Source organism: Tursiops truncatus, chromosome 6 (assembly GCF_011762595.2).
Source record: "Tursiops truncatus isolate mTurTru1 chromosome 6, mTurTru1.mat.Y, whole genome shotgun sequence".
NCBI lineage: Eukaryota > Metazoa > Chordata > Mammalia > Artiodactyla > Delphinidae > Tursiops > Tursiops truncatus.
The window spans coordinates 70741055-70765708 of record NC_047039.1 but is presented as its reverse complement, the minus strand read 5'-3'; the positions used below and the strand labels follow the sequence as shown (position 1 = coordinate 70765708).

General features: G+C 40.8%; 1 protein-coding gene across 13 annotated transcripts in view; it reads left to right on the top strand.

Moving 5' to 3' along the window:
* The window catches only part of TRPM6 (transient receptor potential cation channel subfamily M member 6), a 192318-nt gene that overhangs the window by 33151 nt on the left and 134513 nt on the right, over positions 1–24654 (top strand). For all 13 annotated transcript variants that reach the window (XR_012332562.1, XR_012332552.1, XR_012332553.1 and 10 more), the window contains exons 5-11: positions 5993–6206; positions 11512–11636; positions 15075–15246; positions 19800–19968; positions 21052–21175; positions 23219–23291; positions 23411–23511. Coding sequence is in view for 1 of the 13 variants with exons in the window: in XM_073806224.1 (XP_073662325.1) it covers positions 5993–6206; positions 11512–11636; positions 15075–15246; positions 19800–19968; positions 21052–21175; positions 23219–23291; positions 23411–23511 (978 nt within the window). In the remaining 12 variants the exon portion in view is untranslated. The remainder of the gene's footprint in view (positions 1–5992; positions 6207–11511; positions 11637–15074; positions 15247–19799; positions 19969–21051; positions 21176–23218; positions 23292–23410; positions 23512–24654) is intronic.

Here is a 24654-nt window from a genome sequence, read left to right as displayed (position 1 = left end):
TTCCCTTGCTGCTTTTAATGTTTTTGTTTGTATTTAATTTTTGATAGTTTGATTAATATGTGTCTTGGCATGTTTCCCCTTGGGTTTATCCTGTATGGGACTCTCTGTGCTTCCTGGACTTGACTGACTCTTTCTTTTCCTGTATTAGGGCAGTTTTCAACACTAATCTCTTCAAATATTTTCTCAGTCCCTTTCTTTTTCTCTTCTTCTTCTGGGACCCCTATAATCTGAATATTGGTGAGTTTAATGTTGTCCCAGAGGTCTCTGAGACTGTGCTCAATTCTTTTCATTCTTTTTTGTTTATTCTGCTCTGTGGTAGTTATTTCCACTATTTTATCTTCCAGGTCACTTATCCGTTCTTATGCCTCAGTTATTTTGCTATTGATTCCTTCTAGAGAATTTTTAATTTCATTTATTGTGGTGTTAGTCATTTGTTGTTTGCTCTCTAGTTCTTCTAGGTCCTTGTTAAACGTTTCTTGTATTTTCTCCATTCTATTTCCAAGATTTTGGATCATCTTTACTATCGTTATTCTGAATTATTTTTCAGGTATACTGCCTATTTCCTCTTCATTTGTTTGGTCTGGTGGGTTTTTAACTTGCTCCTTTGTCTGCTGTGTGTTTCTGTCTTCTCATTTTGCTTACCTTACTGTGTTTGGGGTCACCTTTTTACAGGCTGTAGGTTCATAGTTCCTATTGTTTTTGGTGTCTGCCCCCAGTGGCTAAGGTTGGGTCAGTGGGTTGTGTAGGCTTCCTGGTGGAGGGGACTAGTACCTGTGTTGTGGTGGATGAGGCTGGGTCTTGTCTCTCTGGTGGGCAAGACCACATCCATTGGTGTCTTTTGGGGTGTCTGCGACTTTAGTATCATTTTAGGCGGCGTCTCTGCTAATGGGTGGGGTTGTGTTCCTGTCTTGTTAGTTTTTTCGCATAGGGTGTCCAACACTGTAGCTTGCTGGTTGTTGAGTGGAGCTGGGTCTTTGTGTTGAGATGCAGATCTCTGGGATAGTTTTCGCCTTTTGATATTACATGGAGCTTGGAGGTCTCTGGTGGGCCAGTGTCCTGAACTCAGCTCTCCCACGTCAGAGGCCCAGGCCTGACGCCCGGCCCGCGCCCAAAGTCCCTGTCAGCCACACCACTCAGAAGTAAAGGGAGAAAGAAAGAAATAAAGAAAAAAAATAGAATAAAGTTATTAAAATAAAAAAATATATTTAAAATAAAAAAAGTTAAATGTAATAAAAAATAAAGAACGAAAGAAAGAAGACAGCAACCATACCAAAAAAAAAATCCACCAATGGTAACCAGCACTAAAAACTATACTAAAGGGCTTCCCTGGTGGCGCCGTGGTTAAGAATCCACCTGCCAATGCAAGGGACACGGGTTCGAACCCTGGTCCAGGAAGATCCCACATGCCACGGAGCAACTAAGCCCGTGTACCACAACTATTGAGCCTGCGCTCTAGAGCCCGTGAGCCACAGCTGCTGAGCCCGCATGCCACAACTACTGCAGCCCGTGCGCCTAGAGCCCGTGCTCCACAACAAGAGAAGCCACTGCAATGAGAAGTCCACGCACCGTGACAAAGAGTAGCCCCCATTTGCCGCAACTAGAGAAAGCCTGCGTGCAACAACGAACACCCAAGGCAGCCAAAAATAAATAAAAAAAGAAAAAAAAACTGTACTAAAAAAAAAGCAATGGAAAGACAGAACCCTAGGAAAAATGGTAAAAGCAAAGCTATACAGACAAAATGACACAAAGAAGCATACACATACACACTCACAGAAAGAGAAAAAGTAAAAAAAAATCTATATATATATATGAAAAAGGAAGCAAGCAGCCAAATCAATAAACAAATCTACCATTGATAATAAACTCTAAATACTAAACTAAGGTAAACATGAAAACAAATTAGATGCAGAAAGCAAATCCCAAGTCTATAGTCGCTCCCAAAGTCCACCTCCTCAATTTTGGGATGATTTGCTGTCTATTCAGGTATTCCACAGATGCAGGTACATCAAGTTGATTGTGGAGATTTAATCCGCTGCTCCTGAGGCTGCTGGGAGGGATTTCCCTTTCTCTTCTTTGTTCTCACAGCTCGCAGGGCTCAGCTTTGGATTTGGCCCCGCCTCTGCGTGTAGATTGCCGGAGGGCGTCTGCTCTTGGCTCAGATAGTGCGGGGTTAAAGGAGCAGCTGCTTCGGGGGCTATGGCTCACTCAGGCCGGGGTTGGGGAGGGAGGGGTACGGAATGCGAGGCGAGCCTGCGGCGGCAGAGGTCAGCGTGACTTTGCACCAGCCTGAGGCGCGCCGTGCGTTCTCCCAGGGAAGTTGTCCCTGGATCTCGGGACCCTGGCAGTGGCGGGCTGCACAGGCTCTCCGGAAGGGGGGTGTTGATAGTGACCTGTGCTTGCTCACAGGCTTCTTGGTGTCGGCAGCAGCAGCCTCAGCGTTTCATGCCCATCTCTGGGGTCCGCGCTGATAGCCGTGGCTCGCACCCGTCTCTGGAGCTCCTTTAGGTGGTGCTCTGAATGCCTCTCCTCGCGCACCCCGAAATAATGGTCTCTTGCCTCTTAGGCAGGTCCAGACTTTTCCCCAGACTCCCTCCTGGCTAGCCGTGGCGCAGTAGCCCCCTTCAGGCTGTGTTCACGCCGCCAACCCCAGTCCTCTCCCTGCCCTCCGACCGAAGCCGGAGCCTCAGCTCCCAGCCCCTCCCGCCCCGGTGGGTGAGCAGACAAGCCTCTCGGGCTGGTGAGTGCTGGTCGGCACCGATCCTCTGTGCGGTAATCTCTCCGCTTTGCCCTCCGCACCCCTGTTGTGCTCTTCTCCATGGCTCGGAAGCTTCCCCACCGCCAACCTCCGTCTCTGCCAGTGAAGTTCAGCTCCCTCCCAGAGGTGCAGGTCCCATCCTAATTCTTTTGTCTCTGTTTTTTCTTTTGCCCAGGTATGTGGGGAGTTTCTTACCTTTTGGGTATGTGGGGAGTTTCTTACCTTTTGGGAAGTCTGAGGCCTTCTGCCAGCGTTCAGTAGGTGTTCCGTAGGAGTTGTTCCACATGTAGATGTGTTTTTGATGTATTTGTGGGGAGGAAGGTGATCTCCACCATCTTGGAGGTCTCCTATTTTGCTGATTTTTAACAGAGGCTATAACCTCCAAATGTATCTCCAAATTGTATTTCTAAGTGTAGATGATCAGATGACCAGGTTTTATTGCAAAGGCGATCCGTGTTACTTACCTGTTGACAAAAATGACCTGACTCTTCTTTTTCTTTTATGTCTGAGGGGCATGGTACCTTACCCAGGTGTGGTGTGGCCAGCTCTTTGATTGACTTCTTTCAGCCAGGTTATGCCCTCTGCAGAAGAGAATGGCTTATTGCTCATGAGGCAGTTGCCAAACGGCTTCCCTTTTCTTAAGGCATGTACAAAGGTTACTACTGAAGAACAGACTTCACCTGAATCACGGCTATAGCAATTCCCAGTAACTTACTTAACCTGTGGCTGTTGGTGCCTGCTATGCCCTTGTGAGAGCCTTTTCTCAGGAAGAAAATGGGGAAATTTCTGTACCCCCTGAATGATAGTGCTGGGCTCTACAGGCCAGTTTTTCTCCTGTCCCTAATATAGTAATTTTACATGTGATTCACATAGTATTGACAGGTCAGCTGTCTCTCAGCTGTTTTCTATTGACCTTGTTAACTGTACACTGCCTTATTAGAGGCAGCTTTCCTTGGGGAAAATACAGGGGGAGCCTACCTCAGGAAAGCTCAGAATCAGTTGTGTCCTGCAGTGCATCATCAGTTAAAAGGATTTGAAAAACTGTTCTTAATCGTGCAATCATAATAAGGTTTCATAATATAATTGTACAGTAATCGACATTTCTGATTACTAATCCACTTGCATCTAACTGTGCATTGATTTTTGTTTGTTTTAGTTGGCAAGAAAACTGTCCTCCAGTCCTTTTTGGAAGCTGACTCTCATAGAACTCTTTATGTAATTTTTCCCTTAATTGTTCATCTTCTTCCTTTCGCTTTTATGTTTGTTTATAATCATCTTCATTTACTCATTTTTTTATCCATTCAACAGATCTTTATCAGTTGCCCATACTTTGCTATGCCCCAAAGAGAATATGTTCTGTGTACTAACATTGCTTACAGTCTAGTGAGGGAAACAGGAAATAAATATACAATTACCCCAGACGGTGGGGATGCTGGGAAAGGGGAATACAGGGTTCTTTGAGAGAATGAAAAGGGAACTCCTCCTGTTTTTCTGGGGTGGTGTGCATGTGTCAAGGAAGCCATCTGAGAGTAGGGATGGCTAAGCTGAGATGGGAAAGATGAGTGAGGTGTTTGGTGTCTGGTGAGACAGAAGGGTAAGACCACTGTAGGTGTGAGGAATAGCTTGTGGGAAGGCCAAGCGGGAATATGGTACATTTAGGAAAACTGAAAACATGTTTAGACAGATCTGATCACTGATACGTTTTATGCTTAGCATTAGGCTCCTGTTACATCCTCTGTGCCTGAATGCATTTTATTTGATCTCTCAGAAGAGTCTACCCTTATATTTCAGCCTGAAATTGCACTTCAGGTTTAGCATGCACAGCAGGAGAGCTTGGGAGAGCTGGTTACTCATCCCCTCTGCTGCATTTCCCTTTCTAGTTGTTATCCCTCCCACCTCCTTCCACAGAGGTTTGGAGGTGAGTTATGATAAAGGAGGAGGAGGGGAAAGAGAGAGTCATAAAACCTTAGCACCGTCTTCAGCTGGCCTTTGGAAGAAAAGAGTCTAGTGCTGATAATTTAGTTGATCAAGGTGTTATCCTGAAATCTCAAGAAGTATCTTCTAGGACTAAAAGGACTTATAACTGAAAGGGAGGACTACCTGGGAGAAAGAACTGAGAGAGAGAGAAGGAGAACTAAACCAGAGCTGCCTCCTCTGCCCTTATTCATCATTCGGGGCAACATGAACCCTTTCACAAAGGTCAACTTGTATTTCTCCTACTCTTTGAATATGTGATAAAGCCATGGCAACTCAGTTTTCTCACTTGTAAACTGAATCCTAGTTACCCTTAGATTCTTTCTACTACATCCTGTGATGGCTGCACCATCCTCATGTCAGAAATTCTAATATTTTAATTATGAAATAAAGGGATTCTGTTTTAAGAATTTCAAAGACGAACACAATTGTTTTAAATCACTATCACATTCTGGAGGACAATGTGATAATTCCTATTTGCATATCTATGGCGATCTCTACCTGTGGTTATTTTTGCTGTAGTTTTATAAACTCATGGTTTCCTATGGTCCTTATCCTATAAATCCGACTTATTCTTGCTGTTGGTTGGCTCACACTCATCTCAATATGATTTTATCAGTCTGTATGTGGCTGCATTGGCTGGGAAAAGAAAGCCAGCCATACACTATAATCTTGGGCAAAATGCAAAATGGTTCTGGAGCTGCCTGATTTCCGTCTTTTCTTTTGGTTACACTGACTCTCTTATGAAAAGTTTTTATTTTGGAAAAGAAGTTTTTAGAGAGATGATATATATAGGAAATGGTTAGAATGTAAAATTTAAAATAAATGAACATGCTTCTGGATCTTAATTTAAATTATGCAAATATGTGAAATGGTCCAGTAAATTAAAAGCCATAGCATTTATGAGAAAACCTCATTTCACTTATTTCTAAAACTTTTTTTAAATGGGTTTTCTGGCGTAGTGATTTTTGCCAGTTTGAAGTATTTCTGCCTTACCTCAGACCTTCCAGAGAACATTGGTAGACTAACCCTGAAAACCACAGGAAGCCTTCCTATGGTGACTTGTAATTCTCAGAAGGAACTTAAAGGGGGTGTGGGATCTTTTCAAAGTAAATATTTCCATTATATGAAGATGAACTTTTAAAGAGATCCTAGACATTTTCTTTCAAGTTTTGGCATTTCAGTTGCCCTGCTGTGTGCTTACTGCGACGTGGCAGGTATTTTCCACTATTTTATGTATATGTGTATATGCATATCTTCCAGTATATTAGAACTTCTTATGACACAAAGTTGGATCATCTATTACATTTAATGTTGAAAGAGTGGAAGATGGAACTGCCAAAGCTGGTGATCTCTGTCCACGGGGGCATCCAGAACTTCAAGATGCCCTCCAAACTTAAAGAGATCTTCAGCCAAGGTTTGGTCAAAGCTGCAGAGACAACGGGAGCGTGGATAATAACTGAAGGCATTAATACCGGTAAGGCACATTCCCTGTTTCAGTCTGTTTTTGTTTTTGTTTTTGTTTTTAATTCCTTCTTTTTAACTGTGAATCAGGCAGTATAGCACCTAACCTCTGCTCTGCAGTGCTCCCAGGAGATGTGGTAGCGTGAGAAAGACTGGAAGTGTAGTGACTGGAAAAGAAACGCAGAAGAATCCTAGACCTTTCCTGGAATGTATTTTTACCATTGTTAAAATATGCTATTTTAATATAACTTTGGGTAAACGTCTGGCAAAGAAAATAGGTTTTCATGAGCTTTGGACTGTGGTGAGGTAGTGTGTGGGCATAGACGTGAGCTAAACTCACCATGGTCAGATTCTCACGAATTGGAAATCAGTGACATGTGCAACAACTGCATTGAGTGTATGGGGCATGAGGAGATAATTAACTACATAACTGGCACTTGTTTCTGTCACTGACTCTTTCATACTTCTTGAAATCTGACATTCAAGGACTTCATTTAGTAGCCCCTGAACCTCTAGCCCTACTCTTTTGCATCAGTGTTTATGAACTGTATGCATGTTAGAGAATCATCTGGGGGCTTTGCAAAAATACAGATGCACAAGTTCTACCCCAGATTAATTAGAGTTTTTCAGGGTGAAGCTTCTGAAGGGTATCTAATGTGCAGCCAGGGTTGAGGATTACTGACTTCACAAACTCCTCTCTTACTAATCTGTTACTGATATGTTACAGTTCTGACACCAGTTCTCATGTGTGGGTTCTTTCCCAACACACCACAGTTCTCCTGCACCAGCTGAGTGTCTTACAGTTCAGCTCAATTCTGAATTACTGTCTACCAGGAAATAGCGACGGATTCCACAGGTTAAGGGCTCAGTCCCACAAGGCTGTCCCCACTTCAGATGTCAGTCTCAAGTCCAGGGTGTTACCCGTGCTTCTGACTGGCTGGCTATAAATCAGAGGATCCCACCATCCCCTCCTTGGGTTTGATGAATTTGCTAGAGCAGCTCACAGAATGCAGGAAACCAGTTTACTCATTAGATTACCAGTTTATTATAAAAGGATGTAACTCAGGAACAGGTAGATTGAAGAGATGCATGGGGCAAGGCATGTGGGAAGGGGCACGGAACTTTCATGCCCTCTTCCCATTTCCACGTGTTTACCCACTTGGAAGCTCTCTGAACCCTGTTTCTTTTTTTTTTTTTTTTATGGAGGCCTCATTACATGGGCACGATTGATTTAAGTCATTGGCTATTGATAATTGAACTCAATCTCCAGTTCCTCTCCCCTCCCCAATGGTTGAGGGTGAGACTGAAATTTCCTACCCTCCAGTCACGTGGTTGGTTGGTTCCCTTGGCAACCAGCCCCCATCTGTATGTCCAAAAGTTGCCTCATTAACATAACAGAAGGCACCTCTGTCACTCTCACCACTTAGGAAATTCCAAGGTTTTAAGGAGCTCTGTGTCACTAACAGACCAAAAATATATTATTATAAGTCACAGTATCACACCTGTGGCTTTCCATCTTCCCTTTCCTTCTTCCTCTTTTGATTTGGGATATCCTAGCCAATGTTTCCTATTAAGTTCTGCTTGACCTTTAGGATCTACATTAGATGCCAACATACCCAGGAAGCATTCTCTATCTCAACTCGCTCTTGTTTCTTAATTTCTGTAGCGTTTATTGCCTGTAGCACTTGTAGCACGTTTATATTTTGCCTTACAGGTTAGGTTAGGATGAGTCTACCTGATTGTGAGGTAGAGGCTAGGGCCTATACATATGTCTAAGAACTGAGCAACGGGTACTAATGTAATGAATAATTTCTTTTGATTAAAAAGGAATGAAGGAAGCAAGTGATTGAAAAAACAAAATAAAAATAAAACCAAGGGATTCGTCTTGTCACTAATGGGTAACCTGGTAGTTTCTCTGGTACATTTCATTGAGATAATTACTGTTTCACATTCTTAGAAAAAAGCAAAGGTTGCAGAGTTCTAAGTCCAATGTGTAGTACTTACTTTATTTCCAGTAAAAAAAAAGAGGGTGGATGGGGAAGTTTTGTAGAGTTAAGAAAAAGGTGAACTTGGGCATGTTTTTTTTCTTTGAATAACTAATTGTGTTACATGCTTTATTTTACTTATTGCTTTTTTAAGAAAAAAATATTTTAGATTAGGGCCAGTTAAAGAACACAAATATAATGGTGTGAAGACTATTGAAATAGTTCATATGAACAAAAAAATTGAGAAATGAGGTATACTTGGAGCTCCCTTAAATAATAATCAGGGTCTGACCTGATTCAGCCTCAGCTCCTTAGGTCCTGACTACTCAAGAAGTGGTCCCTGGACCAGCAACATCAGCATCACCTAGGAGCTTGTTGGGAATGCAGATATCGGGCTCCTCAGACAGGTGGGATCAGAATCTGCATTTTGATGACCTCCCCAGGTGATTCTTATGCACATTTAAATTTGAGAAGCTTTGCTTACCGGTTTCAACCTATGCTTGAGATGCTTCTCAGCTGTAGTTGAACATTATTTGGCATGAATTTTTTACATTTATTTAAATTGAATGCCAGAAGCCTTTAAGAATCTATTGTGTATAAAGCATTTGGATAGATGCTGTGGATGAAAGGTGAGTAACATATGGACCCTGGGTTTAGTGATGAGGTGGGTGACTGTAACAAACAGAGAGTAAGCAACTAACCAAAAATCGATGCTGAATGGGTCATAGTTGAGATACAAAGGAAGTGTTTGGGAGTAAAAGGAAGAGGAAGAGGAAAACAAATTCCAGTTCCAACTGAGGGAACCTGAGAAGAAAGCTTGGTGAAGGATATAGCACTTAATGTTGGCCTTGAGAGAAGGGTAGGAAAAAGCATTCTAGGCAGAGGTGGCAGTTCAGGGCAAGGTACACAGCTGGAGACTAAGGCATGTGTAGAAAGAGGTGATAAGGCTGCTAGCTGGACGTGCCGTGTGGCAGAGGACAGGGGCAGCAAGGGAGACTGGAGCCAGATTGGGTGCCATGTTATTTGGGCTGAGGTTTTATTCTCTATGTAGCAGAGAGCCCTCAAAGGATTTTGAACAGAAGAATGAATAGGGAATGATATTGTCAGATCTGGTTTTACAGAGAGTCTTAGCAGATAATATGTCTTAAGATCACATGTGGGCTGCTGACAAACGATCACCACCACATGCTGGTAACGCGTGCCAAACCTATGGATCTGAATCTCTATTGGTATTGATGTGTGTTCTGTGGTCCAGAACCCCAATTTTAGAAAATGACTGGGAAAAGTGCAAAAGATGTCTGGAGGGGAGGATTCCAGAGAGAAGGAAGTGATTTAGGTGCTACGCATTAGATGCATGCAACATGCAGGGCTTTGTTGTTGTTTTTTTCCTGTGCTAATGACACATACAGAGTCAGACTGTACATAGAAAGAGTAAGTGGCGTAATGTAGTGTTTGTGATTAAAAGGCAAATTTTTTTTAAATTAATTTTTATTGGAGTAGAGTCACTTTACAATGTTGTGTTGGTTTCTTGCTGTACAGCAAAGTGAATCAGTCATACGTATATTTATATATCCACCCTATTTTAGCTTTCCTTCCCATCTAGGTTGCCACAGAGCATTGAGAAGAGTTCCCTGTGCTATACAGTAGGTTCTCATCAGTTATCTATTTAATACATAGTAGTGTATGTATGTCAGTCCCAATCTCCCAGTTCATCCTACCCACCACCTCCCCGCTTGGTAACCATAAGTTTGTTCTCTATGTCTGTGACTCTATTTCTGCTAAAAGGCAGATTAAGCCAATCTCAAAAGGCTACATATTGCATAATTCCAACTATATGACATACTGTAAAAGGCAAAATTATACAGATAATAAAAAGATCAGTGGTTATCAAGGATTGGGGGAATGAGGGATGAATAGACAGAGTACAGAGGACTTTTAGGGCAGGGAAACTCTTCTGTATGATGCTTTAATGGTGCATACATGTTATTATACATTTGTCCAAACTCATAGAATGTACACCACCAAGAGTGAACTCTAATGTGATGTAAACTGTGGACTTTGGATGATTATGATGTGTCAGTGTAGGTTCATCAGTTGTACAAATGTTCCACTTTGGTAGGGGATGTTGACAGTGGGGAGGTTGTAAGTGTGTAGGGAAGAAGGTATATGGGAAATCTCTGTACCTTTGGCTCAATTTTGCTGTGAATCTAAAACTGCTCTAAAAAAGTAAAGTCTATTTTCATTCCTTTCTATGGCTGAGTAATATTCCATTGTATATATGTGCCACGTCTTCTTTATCCATTCAAAATTGGGCCATTTGTAGAGATGTGGATGGATCTAGAGACTGTCATACAGAGTGAAGTAAGTCAGAAAGAGAAAAACAAATATCATATATTAACGCATACACGTGGAACCTAGAAAAATGGTACAGATGAACCAGTTTGCAGGGCAGAAATAGAGACACAGATGTAGAGAACAAACTTATGGACACCAAGGGGGGAAAGCGGCGGGGGGGTGGTGGTGGTGGTGGTGGTGGTGGGATGAACTGGGTGATTGGGATTGACATGTATACACTGATGTGTATAAAATAGATAACTAATAAGAACCTGCTGTATAAAAAATAATAAAATTAAATTTTTTAAAAAAGTAAAGTCTGTTGAAAAAAGAAAAGTCAGATCCTGGATTGGAATCCAAACTGTGCAAACTACCAGCTCTATAACCTTGGGCAAATTATTTAACTTCCTTGTGCCTCAATTTTTGCCTATAAAATAGACTTAAAAAATTCCTACTTAAAGTGTAAATGCGTGTAAAACTTAAAAAAGCACCTGGTGTGTAGTTAAGAGTTCAGTAAGTGTTGGCTATTATTGTTATTATTATTAGTCCCAGAAAGGCAAACACTAATATATTAGTTCTGGAATATTTATGAATATAAAGCTGTTAAATTAATTTGCCTCAATGAAGCAAGGACCTTCAGGATGTTTTACTGGGACAGTCAAGAAGGTTAAAGAAAAAAATACTTAGAACATTCATGATGTCAGGGGTGGGTTTACAGGATGTTCTGGTCAGGCAAGAATAGGGGCAGAACTGAGATTGTAAGCAGAAATTTCTCAAAGGGAGAGGAGAATTGTTCAGGTAGAAAGGTTAGTGATAGGAGAAGGAGGTGTCAAGAGGGAGTAGAGCAAGTCAAAGTATCAGAAATTAATTCCACTGTGCCAGCAACTTTCCCTGATAATGGTCTTTTGCATATGCTTGTCTACTTGTCTCTTTCCGGCAGTCGCAGTGTTTTGCATGATTTGTGAGTTAAAGTTTGACCTCTAAACTGATTGTTCATAGGTGTGTCCAAACATGTTGGGGATGCCCTGAAAGCCCATTCCTCCCAGTCCTTGAGAAAAATCTGGACAGTTGGAATCCCTCCTTGGGGTGTCATTGAGAACCGGACAGATCTTATTGGAAGAGATGTAAGTAGACAATCCTTTCACAACAGAAGGAGATAAACATGTATCCAGTTGCCAGCTTAGCACTATATCCGGATATCTAGTAGGCATCTTGAATGTAATACACCCCAAGTAAACTCCTGACTTCCTGCTGCCTCCCTTACCCTATCTTAGAAAGTGACAATCTTGTCCTGCAGTTCTCAAGCCAAAACCCTGAACTTATCCTGGAATGATCTCCGTCTCATGCCTCAAACCTGATCCACCAGTAAATTATCTTAGCTTCACTTTAAAAATATATCTGGGAGCTTTGCTGGTGGCGCAGTGGTTAAGAATATGCCTGCCAATGCAGGGGACACGGGTTCGAGCCCTAGTCTGGGAGGATCACACATGCCGTGGAGCAACTAAGCCCGTGCGCCACAACTACTGAGCCTGCACTCTAGAGCCCACGAGCCACAACTACTGAGCCTGTGTGCCACAATTACTGAAGCCCGTGCGCCTAGAGCCCGTGCTCCGCGAGCCCGTGCTCCGCAACAAGAAAAGCCACCACAATGAGAAGCCCGCACACCGCAACGAAGAGTAGCCCTGCTCGCTGCAACTAGAGAAAGCCCACACGCAGCAACGAAGGCCTAACACAGCCAAAAATAAAAATAAATAAAATAAATTTATTTAAAAAAATATATATATCTGTCTGGAATCTGACCTCTTCTTATTACCTCCACTGTTACTGAGCAGGTTTAAGCCACTATTTTCTGTCACCTGGATGATTGTAATAGCCTTCCCTACTCTCATCCATGTCTCTTATTAAGGTCTGATCCCAACACAGTAGCCAGAATGATTCTAAAGGGATGGACTTGTCTAAGTTTGTCTATAAGACTAATGTATATTTTTGGTAGGTACCTCAAGTATTACAAAAGGTATGAAGAAGAAAGATAACCACTGTTAATATTTTGGTGTGTATCATTCCAGAATTTTTTTCTATGTGTGCGTACGTATGTATAGTAAAAAAAAGTTTGTGTGTTAAAAAAGTAACAACAGAAACCTATTGTTGTGAATCTGTTTTTCAGCTTAACTATTTAACATAATTAATTCTCTATGTCAGTTAATATAGACATGCTTATGGTTTGTTTTAACTTTCATTTTGGAAAATTTCGAACACATTAAAGAGTAGAGAGATTAGAATAATCATCTCCTTCGTACCCTTCTCCCGGTTTCAACAGTTATGAACCCATAGCCAATTTTGTTTAGTTTAGTCCCTAATCCATTCTCCATCATTTATCATTGCTTCCTTGTGTTTTAGTATGAAAAAAATGATCTTGGCTCATTATATATAATTTTTGCTCCTAGAGAAATGGCTGGTTGCTTTTAATGGGAAATAGTATTAAGAGACCACATTCTGAGAGCCAAGGGTGCAGTTTTATTTTTCATGCCTGATAAAGTTCTATTGTACTAAAGTACCATAATTTATTTAACCATCCCTCTGTATTGTCCATTTATGTTTTCTATTTTTAACTTTTACAAAAAATGATATTAATGTTGTGATAAGACACATATATTTTTGAAACTAGCTGAAAACACTTATTTCATTAGAAGTTATTCTCAAAGTAGAATGTTTGGACGAGTTGGTATGTAACTTTTAAAATATGACTAATTGTCTTCCACAAAGGTGGTAACAATTTACATTCCTACCAACAGTGTATGAGGGTGCCCATTTCCTTGTACCATTTCCAGCTTCGGGTATTCTGGCTTTTTTTAAACTTTGCCATTCTGATAGGTATAAAATAACACCTAATTTTTCTTATGTACGTTTCTCTGATTACTAGTGAGGTTCAACATCTTTCCATGTGGTTTTTATGCATTTTTAAGCATAGTTTTTATATTTTGAAAGACCTTTTGTATTATAATTCATTCTATTAACATTTTTGTTTGCCATGTGTGCTGCATTTCCCAGATTTTAATTTGTATCATTTATGAACATCTTTCCATGTGTAAAAAATATGTGTTAAATCTATCAATCATTTTCTTTTTGGTTTCTGGCCTCAGTGTCATGCTTAGGGATTATAGTAACTTATAATACTAATGTTTGTAACGTTTGTAGTGCTTTTTACATCCATTATTTCTTCTTCTTTTTTTTTAATTTCTTTTTTTTTTTTTTTTTTTTTTTTGGCTGTGTTGGGCCTTCGTTGCTGCACGTGGACTTTCTCTAGTTGTGGCGAGTGGGGCTACTCTTTGTTGCCGTGCATGGGCTTCTCATTGCAGTGGCTTTAGAGCCACCCGTGCAGAGCACGGGCTCTAGGTGTGCAGGCTTCAGTAGTTGTGGCTCACGGGCTCTAGAGCGCAGGCTCAGTAGTTGTGGCACATGGGCTTAGTTGCTCCACGGCATGTGGGATCTTCCCAGACCAGAGCTTAAACCCGTGTCCCCTGCATTGGCAGGCAGATTCTTAACCACTGCACCACCAGGGAAGCCCCCATTATTTCTTTAAAGCCTCACAGCAACCCTCTGTTATAGGAATTATTATCATCACTTATACATGAAGAAAATAAGCCTGAGAAAGGAAGCAGGTGTTACCCAGAGTTAAAGTTAGAAGGTAGAAGAGCCTAGCCTTAAACTTGGGCCCTTTGACTCCAAACACAGTTGGCCTTCCCTATTTGTGGATTCCGCATCTGAGGAGTCAACTGACAGTGGGTCCTAAGGATTCAGCCGACCACGGATCCAGCGGATACTGAGGGCCGACTATACTGTGCCATTTTGTATAAGGGACTAGAGCATCGTGGATTGTGGTATCCGCGAGTGGTCCTGGAACTAATCCCCCACAGGTACCAATGACTGTACTGTTCTCTCCTCTCTAAAAACAAATGAGAATTGGAGTAGCTTATAGAAGAATCAGCAAATATTAATAAAGATCTGGATATTTTATATTGAATGAATGCATCTCCGTTTACTTTTCACTTCATTTGGAATACGAGAAAAAATAATCAGTGTCCAAATATTATTCTGGAATAGATCTATTAAAAGGCATAGTTTCTGGATAGTGATGCAGTCTGTGTACCAGTGCAGATCCTTGAACTGTTTTTTAATGATCTGAGACAAGGTAAGTACAGAAATTGAAAATAAATATATGGAACCGTTTTTAGCCATGTGACGGTGCTGTGACATCCAAGCATATGGTAAGCGTGCTTATCTTGCTGTGTGTGCGAGTGCTGTGAGTGCTTGTGAGTCTCGTGTCGTACAAGCCGCATACTAGTCATGCGTTAGGGGACTACCTATCTGTCCATAAAAAAATAAGAAATAAGAAAACTGAAATTGATTCTTCACCGCAGATGGCTTGAGAAGCACTGCTCTTGGTAGCAAGTACTACTTTTTGACCTGGACAGGAACTCTGTAGTACATAGACAGGCCTTTGGAGCAGTCGGCCTGGGAAGGATCTCAAGCTCTGACCGTCTCTTGTCCTCGCTGTCTCGCAGGTGGTGTGCCTGTACCAGACTCTGGGCAACCCCCTCAGCAAACTCACCACACTCAACTGCATGCACTCCCACTTCATCCTGTCCGATGATGGCACTGTGGGCAAGTATGGCAATGAGATGAAGCTCAGGAGGAACCTGGAAAAGTACCTCTCTCTGCAGAAAATACACAGCCGTGAGTACCACAGGGACTCAACCAACAGGTCCTGGCTGGGGCCTTGCTGTGGAGCAAAGTGCTCCATTGCCATCTGTACAGGGTAGAGAGGTCCAAGCCGGCCCATGCCTTAAGTTAACACCTGTGAACCCTCAGTGAGAAGAAAGCAGGATATGAAATTGTGGGTGACAGAAGAGAGGAAGGGATCCTGCGGGACAGCAGAGGGGAGGTGTCAGAGTGGAGACTTTAGCAGAGTCTCTGGGAGTCCTTAGGCTTGGATGGATAGAGGGAAAAAGTAGAGAAAGAATTGATTTGGGAATGTGGATGGCTGAAAAGCCGAGAAGAGACTAGCCTGAGAAGAGCGGGCTGTGAGCCTTGATAGTCAGGGAAGATGACATTTCTAGGAGGGTGTGGCGGCTTCAGTCAGGGAAGGGGTTGAAATCAGGACTTTTAGAAATAGGGACCTTTGAAGGTTTGCTGTGACATGCTGGCAGTGGTGCTTTGGTAGTGCCTAAGGAGGAGGAGTGGGGGGCAAAAATCAGTGAGTGTCCTTGGGTGGAGAGGTGGGAATCCTTAAAGGGAGGAAGAGGGCTGGACGCTGCCTGGAGAAATTGAGACTCTGCCTCCAGGGCAGTGGAAGGTGGCCCCTGCCTCTTTTGGTGAGTTAAATCTTCCGCAGACTACTCCTGCCCTTTAAGCGGAGATGCCAGGGAATAGGAAGATTCTCAGCAGGCTCGGTCTTCTTCAAACCTTTGACTTTGGGCTGGAAAATGCTGAACATCCTTTGAGGTTTTGGCCCAGATTCCCTGAAGCAGCAGATGTAGTGAGGTCAGATGGATCAAAGCCCTATTTACTGCCTGTGACCTTGGGCAATGAAATTAACATCTGTCAAATTGTTCTCTTAATACAAGACAGAAGAAACTGTCTACCTGTACCTTTTGTTGTGAGAATTAGAGGAGATAAAATATGTTAGGTGTGCTCAGAATAGTATTGGGTACATAACATGTCCTCAACAAATGTGTTTCTTTCTTTCCTTTTATTCTCCTTTGGTACAGGGGGTTGTCTGCTGGTTGGGGTGGGAGTAGAGAGAGGGACTCTGGGAATTGTTGCCAGTCATTTAGAGCTTAGTGTGAGTGAAGTTTGGAGGCTTATTTAGGTCAGGAAGGGGGAGAGAGGAGCAGGTATGTGGTCCTCTACAGGGTGGGGGTGGCTAGTGGGGAGGGACACCCACAGAGGAGCAGAGAAGGAGGGCAGGTCAGAGATTGCCCTGAAGGAGAATCCCTGAAGCGAGGGCCCTGCAGGGCTCTGAAATGCCAGTTACCTGAAATGTCCTGTTGCCTTTGATGACCTGGGCTCACCACCTGTGCTCAGGGATTCTGTGCAGCGCTATGATGTGTGTCCCAGGAGAGCAAAGTCTTTCTTAGTCTTTCTTATTTCCTGCTGATTCTCCATTTGTGAAAACAGCCCTAATGAATGAAAAGAGCCCCAAGCTTGCATATCGCCATATGCCATTCTACATTTCTACTTTCAAAGTCCTTAAAATTTAGGATTTATTGGGAGGGTTTTGCTGTCCATGGAGAGAGAATGTGGAGTCAATTTCAGTGGATTGGTAATATTTATTATTCTCTGGAGAACTGACAGGAAAACAGCAAAAACAATAAACCACTTACACACACACACACACATACACACACGCATGCATGCACACACACAAGAAAGAAAGAAAGAAGGAAGGGAGGAAGGAAGGAAAGAAGAAAGGAAGAATAAAAGAGAGAAAGGAAAGACAAATGAAAACAGACCCCAACAAGCCCAAAATTCTTAGGTATCAAAGCTGATCTTCATACCTCCTGTGCTCACTAGGGAGGCTTTCTGCCATATTTGTGTTTGTCTTTGGTGTGGTTATAAATGGATTTACTTGGATGGAATGACAATAATTAAATATTTTCTTGATTTCTTTCATTTCTTTTCAACCGGGCTTCTTGGAGTCCCTGGCAAATCCTTGATGTTCGCAGAAAGCACTTACCAAAAATAAAAAAAAAAAAAGGATGACTTCATAAAGTTGCTGTAGAAATCCCTTTGAAATGTGGCCAGTGTCAGTTCCTGTTCTGTAAGCCTCTGAGGATGGAAAGAATAGGATCAGCTCTGTATGTCTTCGTAATGCAAGTCTTGGTGGAGAAGAGAGCCCTTTCCTGGGATGCCTATTCTAAGAGCCTTTCATTGGAGCTGTAATGTTGTATTCCTGCCTAAACTGGGAGCCAGGAGTAGAGGCAGCTCTCTCATGAGATTTGTCAGCAAAGAACTTCACGATTTTTTTTAAACAAATTTAATTAGTAGCATCAGTAAGATCCTTTTTGTAGAAAACAATCATAAATATATTTATTTTTGTGAGGATTAGTTATTGCTTTAAAAAAGATGTATCTAACAGAAATTGAATTATTTTCCCCTCTCCTGCAGAATACCCTTACTGATTTCTTTTTCTGATGATAAAAGTGTTACATACTCTCATATTCAGATAAAGAAAGAAAACATAGAAGGAAGAGATAGCTTTCTGTAATCTTACTATAAAAAATAACCATTGTTAACTTTTTCACCTGTATGCTTTCAGAAATTTTCTACGTACACACAGAGCAACATTTAAAAATGAACACTGGGATCATATAATATCTTTTGTAGCCTTCCCTCCTCTTCCACTAAACATGGATATATTTCCATATCAGTAAGCATATCTGAGCACATATTTAATGACTGCATAGTATATCATTATATAGGATATGAGATTCTCTTTAAAAATTGTTTTTTCCATCCGTTTCAATAATTCTATAATTAATGGCATTTTCATCAAAATTTCCTTCTATTACTTTTATGCCTTAATAAACCATCGTCACCATTTCATTTAGCTTTTACAGGACAATGTTGTTAAAAGAACCCTATGACTATCAGTTGGTGTATCTTACGTCTGATTTTTAGTGATAGGGAGAAAATAATAAGGAAGTGGAGATAATGTGGAAAAGGAAAGAAGTATAATGTCAAAGCCATTAAATAGACTGAATGAGATATTTGAGTGCCTGCTAAGAGGCCCACCCTTAACATTTGTGGAGTCAGGACAAAGGTTACACATGGAAACCCACATACTATTTGTTTAAATATTTAAAAGCTTTAAATCAAGCTAACCAGCAAAAATAACAAGAGAATAATGTTCAATCCTTTTACTTTTGTACATGTAGCAGGAAGGCCAGGTTTGAGGTCAGAGTCCTGGATTTTTGGGAGTACTGAGCCAGAACGTGGAGATGAAACAGAACTAGCACCTTGGCCCCTGGCCTACAGGTCACTTTCTGCTTCTCTTCCCACCTTTGGCTCAATCTCACGATGTCCAGGCTTCACACACGTCAACTGGACACCCTAGCCTATATGTCCAAGCTCTATCCACTTCTCTCCTACTCCCCAAAGCTGCCTCTGACTTTGACAAGTATATTCCTGGGGCAGAGGTTCAAGCAGCCCCTGGAAGCAAGAATTTTGGGGTCCTGGGCAATCTAGTAAGTAGGAGAGGGAGCATAGGCTTTCCTTGGACCTTGACCCTATAGACTCCTCACTGTGAGGGGAAGGACATGGCCAGAGGAGGGCGCTGTAGAACATGGGGCCCAGAGTAAAGTCCAGTGTCGCTCAGGTGTGAGCATGGTGTTTCCTGCCAATTTTCCTTCTCTTGGAAAAACAAAAAATTGATTTAAATATATCAATACACATGTCGTGTAAAAATTAAATCAAGTAATAAATCTATAGACTAAACAGTCAACATTTCCCCAAATCTTCCCCTCTTTTCTTTACTATTAATAATTTGATATATATCCTTCCAGAGTTTTCTGGTTATTTATGTAACATGTTATAGATATGTGCATATGTATATATAAAATATATACCCATATATATGGTTTTAACATTTTAAATAGGATTTTAAATAGGATCATACTGGGCATATCATTCTGTAACTTTTGTTCACTTAGTATCTTTTTAAAAAGAATGACTCCATGGTCTTTCCTTTTTTATTGTCTTCCTCACTTTAATAAAGTAATATGTAGTCTTATAAGAAAGCCGAATAGTGAAAAATGGAATAAATTGAAATATAAAAGTCTTTGAGGTTTACCCATCCCATCTTGTTCTTAGAAATAACCACTATTCAAAGTTGATTGAACTGGCAAAAGTTTGATCATTTTTGGAGATGAGTGATGGATACATTGGGATCCATTATATCATTCTGTTTTCTTTTAGATATGTTTGAAAATTTCCAAGATAAAACGTTAGTTTCTTGAAGACTACTACTTATTATTATTTTTTAATTACCAAAAGCCTTTAGGTAACTTTTTAACTGGGAGAAGATGCTCTCACCATATTTATGTTACTTTTATTTAAAGTCCAAGCTTCTGGCTTGGCCTTGAACTAAGCAAGCCTGAGTCAAAGAAGAGAGAATGGCTAGTGCAAGTAACAAATGTATGTGGTAATTGAAAGACTTGTGTTTGGTAATCAGAATTGCTGATGGGGTTCCTTTGTAGCAATTTGATATTGTTTGTCATCTGAAATAGGCTCAAGACAAGGAGTGCCTGTGGTGGGGCTGGTGGTGGAAGGTGGTCCCAATGTCATCCTCTCAGTGTGGGAGACTGTGAAAGACAAAGCTCCAGTGGTGGTGTGTGAAGGCACAGGCAGGGCTGCCGACCTCCTGGCCTTCACCCACAAACACTTTGCAGATGAAGGGTGAGTTGTTGAGTCTTCATTTCTGAAAGTATGCTCTTTATTCTTCCATTTTAGTTCTTTAATTTCTGCTTTCATGTAGGCCGGATATCCTTAGAGGACGGAGACTGGAATTCTCTGGATATCTTAGAGGACAGAGGTTGAGACTGGAATTCATTTTTCAGTGGTTTTTGTATTTATTAAGCAACACCAAAATGCCCTCTAGTGATGCAAGTTGCTATTAGCTTAGCTGAAGAATGGCCGGTCTCTAACAAGGACCTTGAGCCCTGTCTGAGCTTAGGGAAAAAGGATTTCCAGGGGGAGTGAGGGAGGAGACCACTGTGGCCCCAGATCACCTTTAAATTCAGTTGCTGTTAGTAAACATAGCAGAAATTGGGGAAATCAACATCCTGACATTTTTGTCGCATATATTGTACTTAGTTGAAGTTTTAACTCTTTTTCCTTTTTAAACAAGGAGTTTCAAACAAGTTTCAAACAAGTTGAAATTCTATCTTTATGAGACCTTAGAGATTATTTAGTGGTTTCTCTGTCCATCCCTATACACATTGTGATTCTTCCAATTTCAAAAGCGTGATATTTCTGCCAAGTGAGTAAATACAGTGCGTACAAACTGAAATGTGGACCCCACTCATTTACTTAATAAATATTCATTCACTGCTTATAATTTCTCTCTGACAACTCTTCTCTTAAGTTTCTCTCCCCTTTCAGCCCTGCTTCCACCCCGTACCCGCTTCCTCTTCTATTACACCTCTGTCTTTCGTTTTACAGTGTCAGATTCTTTAAGTATATTATGCCCGTAATTTCTGGAGATTCACAACCCCTTGGAAATCTGTCAGCTCGAGAACTCTGCCCCAAGTGCATTCTTCCCAGGAGCATGGCAGATCAGTCCATTCTCTCTTTCAATTCAGCCTTCTCCTGGTGCTGCTGCTTCGCTTTCCTTCCCATTCATTTATCTCTTGGCAGTACTGTCCATAGAAACCTTCTCCATCACATGGGACAGACGCAGGGATGTTGTACTTGTGCTGATGTTTCTGGCTTGTCCCCTTCTCTGCACTGTGTCAAGTCACGACCATTTCTCTCTCTCAGGACCCTGCGTCCTCAGGTGAAGGAGGAGATCATCTGCATGATTCAGAACACTTTCAACTTTAGTCTTAAACAGTCCAAGCACCTTTTTCAAATTCTGATGGAGTGTATGGTGCACAGGGATTCTGTGAGTATGATGAGTTGATGACTCAACTGACTTAAAAAACGCTAATGTTCAACAATTGTGATATTTATTTTCACAATTCTATTTTTCATTTCTTACTTGATTATATATAGCTCTACAGAACTTGACCTTTAAGTTGAGTAAACGTGACTTCTTGTTTCCTCCCGCCCTCCAACCATATGTCATATTCCTGACCGTACCTGGGAAAAAGCACTTAGATAATATAACAGTATTACAGAAAAGTGATTGAATTTAGTGAAAATTACATGTAAATATTTTCAGAGGGTAAAAGAACAGCTCCATGTCTTAAATAAACTCAAGTCTGCTGGCTTAGATGACTCCATCACAGTATCCTCAGTATGTCCTATAGGAGATCATTGGGGATGCACTGGACAATGGAAATATGTGAATAAACTCTCAGGTGAGAAATAGAGGCCACAAACTTTGGGCTATGAACATAATACAGATTAAGGAAAAGATTTTAGTGTTTTAGGGTACTTCGATCAAAATTTTTATCAGTGATTTGGATAGTATGTTGCTGACAGTTACATTAAATATGCAAATATGTCATAACATAGTGATCTTTCCAGAATTTGAAGGCTGGACAAAATCATACAAGATTTTGGTAATATTAAAGCACCTTCCCTCAAAAAACCAATTGAACAAGTTCAGTCTAGACTAAGCATGGCTCAACAGATGTGAAAAACCTTTTGGGATTTTGGTTGACCTAGTAACAACGAAAATAACAACCATGTCTGCAATTAACGGTGTGCTTTCCAGTATATTTTTTCATGTGAAGTAGCCCCATGAGTGAGTTCAATATGGCAGTGATTGTTTATTTCAGTTTCAGAGATAGCGAAGCTGAAGCCTAGAGAATTTAAGTGATTTGCCCAGAGACATGCAGTTATGAAATAGTAGAACTAAAACTGGAGCTCAGAGTTGAAATCTTGTGCATGGTCTATTACATTTTATATTCCCCACAATAGTCAGTAGGTTAAGAAAAGGATATATTAAAGGGATCACCCTTATATTTGTCTCCTCCTGTCATCAAGGAGAGTAACCAAGGAGCGGTGTAATAATCAAGAGGGAACTAGAGAAGGCAGCTAAGGGTTTGCATGTTACAGAAAGGTTCTCAACTCCTGCACAGTTGAGGGTTGATTTTATTCATGCACATGGCGGGTGCTGTTAGATAGAGGGGCTATTAGCATGAATTGTAGAAGAATTCTATCTTTATGAGACCTTAGAGATTATTTAGTGGGTTCGTCTCATCTTGTGGGTGAGGAACCTGAGATGCAGTGGTTTTAAGATATTTACCCAAGACTGACTTAGTTAGTGGCATATCTGGGGCTAGAACTTGGCAATCTTGGCTCTTTTTTGTTGAACAGGTCCCTTTACTATATATTTTCATCTGCAAAGATTGAGATACATTCATTAACAGGAGAAGACCTTATATAATCATAAATAATGTCCTTATTTGTCTTAAAAAAAAATCAGTCACGTGCCAGGATGCACCGGAGGCTTTGACGTTGTGAAGGCTTTCTTCACTGTCCATTGTACTTGCTCACTGGGTGCGTTGTAATTGCCTCACTTGTTTCATGACAAATCCTTGAGGATTCATTTCTCGTTAAAAAGCAAACGTCTTAGTTTCTAAAGCTAGGTGAACAGAAGGATCTCATTTCATATTCTTTCAAAATGAGGAATGGTTTTCTTTACATGAGGAATTGACACTGAGTTTCTTTCTATTATAGCATGTGAATAGTAAATTAATGCAGTAATGTTCTTTCATGCATGTTTCCTCTAAGATACTTGGAATTTTTCAGTTTTTTTTTAATCCCCTGAATGTGTACAATTCACCATTACCCTACTGAAAAGTTTTCTCTCTTATTAGTAAAAAAAAAGAATTTTTTTTAACTCTGTGATTTTTGACGTTAATGATGAATGTTTCACTTAATTCATTAGCTCAAGAGCAAATCTTGTGGGTACTTTTGAAAGCATTTCTTTGCTAGTCCCCAAAATGTATGGCTTTCTGTTTTTCAACTGTTACAGATTACCATTTTTGATGCTGATTCTGAAGAGTCACAGGACCTTGATTTAGCAATCCTAACAGCTCTGCTAAAGGGTGAGTGTCTAAATAAGGTTACAATTGTTCCTCCTTCCCTCTTTTCACATTCTGTGGCACTGTGTGCTTTTTATGTTGATATTATAAACAGAATATGTGATTCCTTTCTTTTACCCTAGGCACAAATTTATCAGCATCAGAACAATTAAATCTGGCAATGGCTTGGGACAGGATGGACATTGCCAAGAAACATATCCTAATTTATGGACAACATTGGAAGGTATAATGAAGATGAAGTTATTTGGAAGACCTGTGTCGTGTGTTGGTTTGTTAGGGAGGGACAAAAGAGAGAATTGGAGGAGAGATAGGTTGCTTTGGGGACGGGTGTGGGGGTAGGGTAGCATCTCTGATGCTGGGTACACACCATCACTAAGACATTTCTCTCATCTACTTTGCCTCCCTGAAAACATTTTTTCCTCTTGCTCTGCAGCCTAATTGAAGCTGACAAAGGAAGTCGGGGGAAAGACAGATGGAAGGATTTTTAATTTACTTTTTCAATGGGCAGATTTTTATATTGTTATTCAAAACTTAAAGTCTATCTTATTTTTTTGCATTACAGTGTAATGCCTGCTCACAATAGGAATGAGTGAAAACAGAGAAAAGCAGGAAGAAGAAATATTACTCATAGTGCTAATGCTAATCACTGTTAACATTTCATTTTAAAACAATTACAGTTGTGACCAGACCATAGGTCTATTAGTTTGGGGTTGAACTAATTTGTGCACATTGTTTAAAACATCAAATGGTACTAAAAAGCTACCAAAAAGACAGTAGTTCCCTGCCCTGCTTATCACTAGAGCCAAGCACTTTTGACATTTTTGGACTGTTCTGACGTTTATAAATCTCCATATTTCTAAATAATAAGTCATATTGCTGTTTTCTGGTTAATTTTAGAGAGCTCTTAACATTTCTGTCTGTGCCCTCCCTGCTGCAATCTGGACTGGTTGCCTGCTATTCCTGGTGCTGAGCTGTCATCCTTCATCATCTTAGAGATTTCCTCCTTTGTTAGAACGCCTGTTTTCTGTATCCCCTGTTTTCCTCTTTCTTGGTTTACTCCTTTATTTGATGATGTGTATCTTGCAGTAACTTCCTGAGGAAGGGAGTATGGGAGATAAAAATTTTGAGGCTTTATATGTTTGGATATATTTTAATTCAAGGTGGAACTGATTTTCCTAGAGAATTTTGAATGCTTAGCTTCCAGCACCCAGCAGTACTGTTGAGAAGTAAAAAATCGTTCTCTTTTCTGATCCTTTGTTTATGACCATTTCTTTCTTCTCTGGGAGTTTAAAAAAATCTTCTCTTGTTCCAGTGTTCTGAGATTTCACAATGATGTGTGTCGTTATGAGTCTTTATATCCATTACA